The 3,610-nt window shown below is 50.8% G+C and overlaps 1 protein-coding gene across 1 annotated transcript; it reads right to left on the bottom strand.

The window, feature by feature from the left end:
* Positions 1-1,177: 1,177 nt before the first annotated feature.
* Positions 1,178-3,386, bottom strand: LOC120910611 (gastrula zinc finger protein XlCGF17.1-like). The gene has a single exon (XM_040322367.1). The coding sequence runs from the start codon at positions 3,384-3,386 to the stop codon at positions 2,295-2,297; it is 1,092 nt and encodes a 363-aa protein (XP_040178301.1). The 3' UTR covers positions 1,178-2,294.
* Positions 3,387-3,610: the final 224 nt, after the last annotated feature.

The raw sequence follows: 3,610 nt of genomic DNA, 5'->3' as shown, positions 1-3,610 counted from the left end.
TTAAATACCTTCTACCCTTAGCATAACATTTTTTTAAAGCGAACATGTTCAATAATTAAGGGGGCTTGCCCAATTTCATTTAACAACCTATGTCAAGCACGTAGAAAATAAGAATACTGTAAGCAAGTAATTGTAGCGCTCACCCCCGAAGGAGCCGCTGGATAATTTGGGGATCGGCGTATTAAGTTACCAAGTTCTCTTGTCTAGGGGTACAACTTGTGAGTGTGGATAGGGAGCGAATGTTCAGACAACAGTGTGAGTTTTCAATGCTTTATTCCAAGGCCAACATCAACATGGCACACCATAGGAAAAGGGTTGATGAGCAGAGAGAAAAACTGCAGTATCAGTCCTTGGATATCAAGAACATGGAGAGCAAGTCTGCTCTCAGCATAGACAGTTCAAACGCCGCCACTTCCGGCGGAGTAGGTAAAGTGCCCCTGGACAGGTGATTAACTTGAGCCTGGCAGCCAGAAGGTCACTTGCAAATAAAGTCACTGGGAGGAAAACAGGGCCTCTGCACCGGCCTGGTATATATTCAGATATGGTTAAATGGTAGAACTAGCGAATCCTCCCAGTAAGTCCAATTCAGGGTCACCAATAGACAGCTGAAATGTACCTGTCGTGTGGCGTGGTGACCGGATCCCCGATGGCACGTCCAGACCTCGCAGACAACCTCTGTATCTAGGTTCTCCCGAGCAGACCCCCCCCCATCGTACAGCTCCCAGCTTAGGATCTGGGACCCAGCGAGCCGCTGGGGTCCCTCTCAGCATCAAGGTGAGAATTTGCTTGGTGCGTAGCTTCGGCCAAGCAGGCCTCGATGGCGGGGCCCATGGATGCGCGCACCCTGAAGGTAGATGCCGCACCTGGGACTCGGGGCCCCGCGTAGAACAGAACTACTCATGGCGGTCGCCACAGATATACCCCCCCGCCAGCATGCCCGAAGAGGGAAAACCCCTCTGATTGGCTGCTGAGGAAAGAAAGGTCCGTCAGAACCCCTCTAGCGCCAACTGTCGCCCAGGGGTGATAACACACCCCTGGCACGCAGACTGACCCATGAGGCAGCACCAAACTGGCAACAGCATAAACGTAACAATTTGTGAGTGGGAGCAAACTTAAATCTCCCACTTCCTACTAACTTTAGCGTAACACCCCACTAACTAAAAAGGGGGGGGGGGGCGCTACATAATATTTGCCTAAGAGAGGCAAGTATAGCTCAGCTGAGTTGAGGGTGTATGTCCCTTTAAGATATTCCACAGCGAACAACTGAAGACACAGTAATTTACCCCCAAGCAGTAGGTTAGTATTCAGCAAGCCAGATTTAAATATAGTACTAAGTAGAAGCAATATATGAAGCAGGTAATTCTAGAGCAGTTGATGAGTGTTGTAGTACGATAGTAGCAGAGGTATATCTTTAGAGTGTCCCCAGCATAGGCAATAGATATGACAGCGTGGATCCAGTGTAGGCATTAGCTAGATGTTGGTATGGTCTGTTGCCGCCAGTCCCGGGTCTGTTTCCGCCTGTGTCGGGTCTGTTTCCGCCTGTCTCGGGTCTGTTTCCGCCTGTCTCGGGTCTGTTGCCGCCTGTCTCGGGTCTGTTGCCGCCTGTCTCGGGTCTGTTGCCGCCTGTCTCGGGTCTGTTGCCGCCTGTCTCGGGTCTGTTGCCGCCTGTCCCGGGTCTGTTGCCGCCTGTCCCGGGTCTGTTGCCGCCTGTCCCGGGTCTGTTGCCGCCAGTTCCGGGTCTGTTGCCGCCTGTGTCGGGTCTGTTGCCGCCTGTGTCGGGTCTGTTGCCGCCTGTGTCGGGTCTGTTGCCGCCCGTGTCGGGTCTGTTGCCGCCCGTGTCGGGTCTGTTGCCGCCCATGTCGGGTCTGTTGCTGCCTGTGTCGGGTCCGTCGCGGCCAGGCCCGGGTCTGTCGCCTAGCAACTGACACAAAGTCTGGGGATTGGACAGGGGGATGAGCAGCAGGCTGCCAGGATACAGAAAGGGGGCAGCATAGGAACCAGAGACGCTCCTAGTAGGGTGCTTCTTCTCTGATGTACAGCAAAATACCAATCCTACCGAAGACGTTGCCTTCACCTCAAGGGTTCTTTGGTTAGACTTCTATGGGAAATATATCTGGTGCCCAAAGCAGGAACATGGCTTCTTATTTGTGTGAGATCTCTTATGTGCTAGAACAGGGTTTCCTTGAAAAAAACATTTCCCGCACTCAGTGCAGTAACACAACTTCTTCCATGGAGTGAGATCTTTTATGTGCAACAAGGCCTGATTTCTGTGTATAACATCTCCCGCACTCAGGTCAGGGATACAGCTTTCTGCCCGTGTGCAACCTCTGATGTCTGGAAAGACAGGACTTCTGCGCAAAACATTTTCCGCACTCGGGGCAGGAATACGGCTTCTCGCCCGTGTGCAATCTTTGATGTCTGGAAAGACAAACCTTCTGTGAAAAAGATTTCCCGCACTCGGGACAGGCATAAGGCTTCTCACCTGTATGCGACGTCTGATGTCTGGAGAGATGGGCCTTCTGTGAAAAACATTTCCCGCACAGAGGGCATGAGTACAACTTCTCACCCGTGTGCAGTCTCTGATGTTTGGAAAAACTGGATTTCTGTGAAAAACATTTCCCGCACTCAGGGCAGGAGTAAGGCTTTTCCCCCGTGTGAGACCTCTGATGTACAAGAAGGTCCGATTTCTGTGGATAACATTTCCCGCACTCAGGGCAGCCATAGGGCTTCTCGCCCGTGTGCAATCTCTGATGTCTGGAAAGATGGGCCTTCTGTGAAAAACATTTCCCACACTCAGGACAGGCATACGACTTCTGGCTTGTGTGCAATAGCCGATGTTTGGTAAAACTGGATTTCTGTGAAAAACATTTCCCGCAATCAGGACACGAGTAAGGCTTTTCCCCCGTGTGAGCTCTTTGATGTACAAAAAGGTCCGATTTCCGTAAAAAACATTTCCCGCACTCAGAACAGGAATACGGCTTCTCACTTGTGTGTAAACTCTGATGTAATGCGAGATTGGACTTCAGCGAAAAACATCTTCCAACCTCAGGACAGGAATACACGTTCTCCTCCGTGTAATATCTGTAATGCAGGACCAGGTCTGATTTATGAAGAAAACATTTCCCGCACTCAGAACAGGAATTAAGCTGCTCCCCCGTGTGAGATCTCCGATGTAGATTCAGATTTACTTCAGAGCCAAAACTTTCCCCACATTCAGGACAGGGAAATGTCTCCTCCCCCTGAATCCCGGCCCCACCCACCACAGTTTGAGGTTGCTCAGAGTCGGAAGGATTCCATGGTCTCTCCACACTGTGAAGTCCTCCATCCATAGTGGAGCTCATTGTCTTTTCTCCTCCACAATCTCCCGTGATGTCCTCATCTTCCATTTTACAACCTGGAGATAAAGTGAGACGATCCTTTGAGGGTTTCTCCATGGCGTGTCCTGGAAAAATAGAAAAACATCATCAATAGATATGAGAGGGTTAGTTCACTTCCATCAAGATTCCATCTGGATCAGGTAGATATGAGTGAGGAAATGTTCTCTGTGGAGGTCCCAACCAGCTGGGACTCTTCCCCCCCATCAAAGAACCTTTGGTCCTCCTCCCAGATC

This window comes from Rana temporaria, chromosome 8 (assembly GCF_905171775.1).
Source record: "Rana temporaria chromosome 8, aRanTem1.1, whole genome shotgun sequence".
In the NCBI taxonomy this organism is placed as follows: Eukaryota; Metazoa; Chordata; class Amphibia; order Anura; family Ranidae; genus Rana; species Rana temporaria.
The sequence above is the reverse complement of the archived record's forward strand: the minus strand, read 5'-3'. Positions and strand labels throughout refer to the sequence as shown.

Coding starts and splice junctions, on each gene's coding strand:
- LOC120910611 (XM_040322367.1), bottom strand. CDS start 3,386: ATGGAAGATGAGGACATCACGGGAGATTGTGGAGGAGAAAAGACAATG.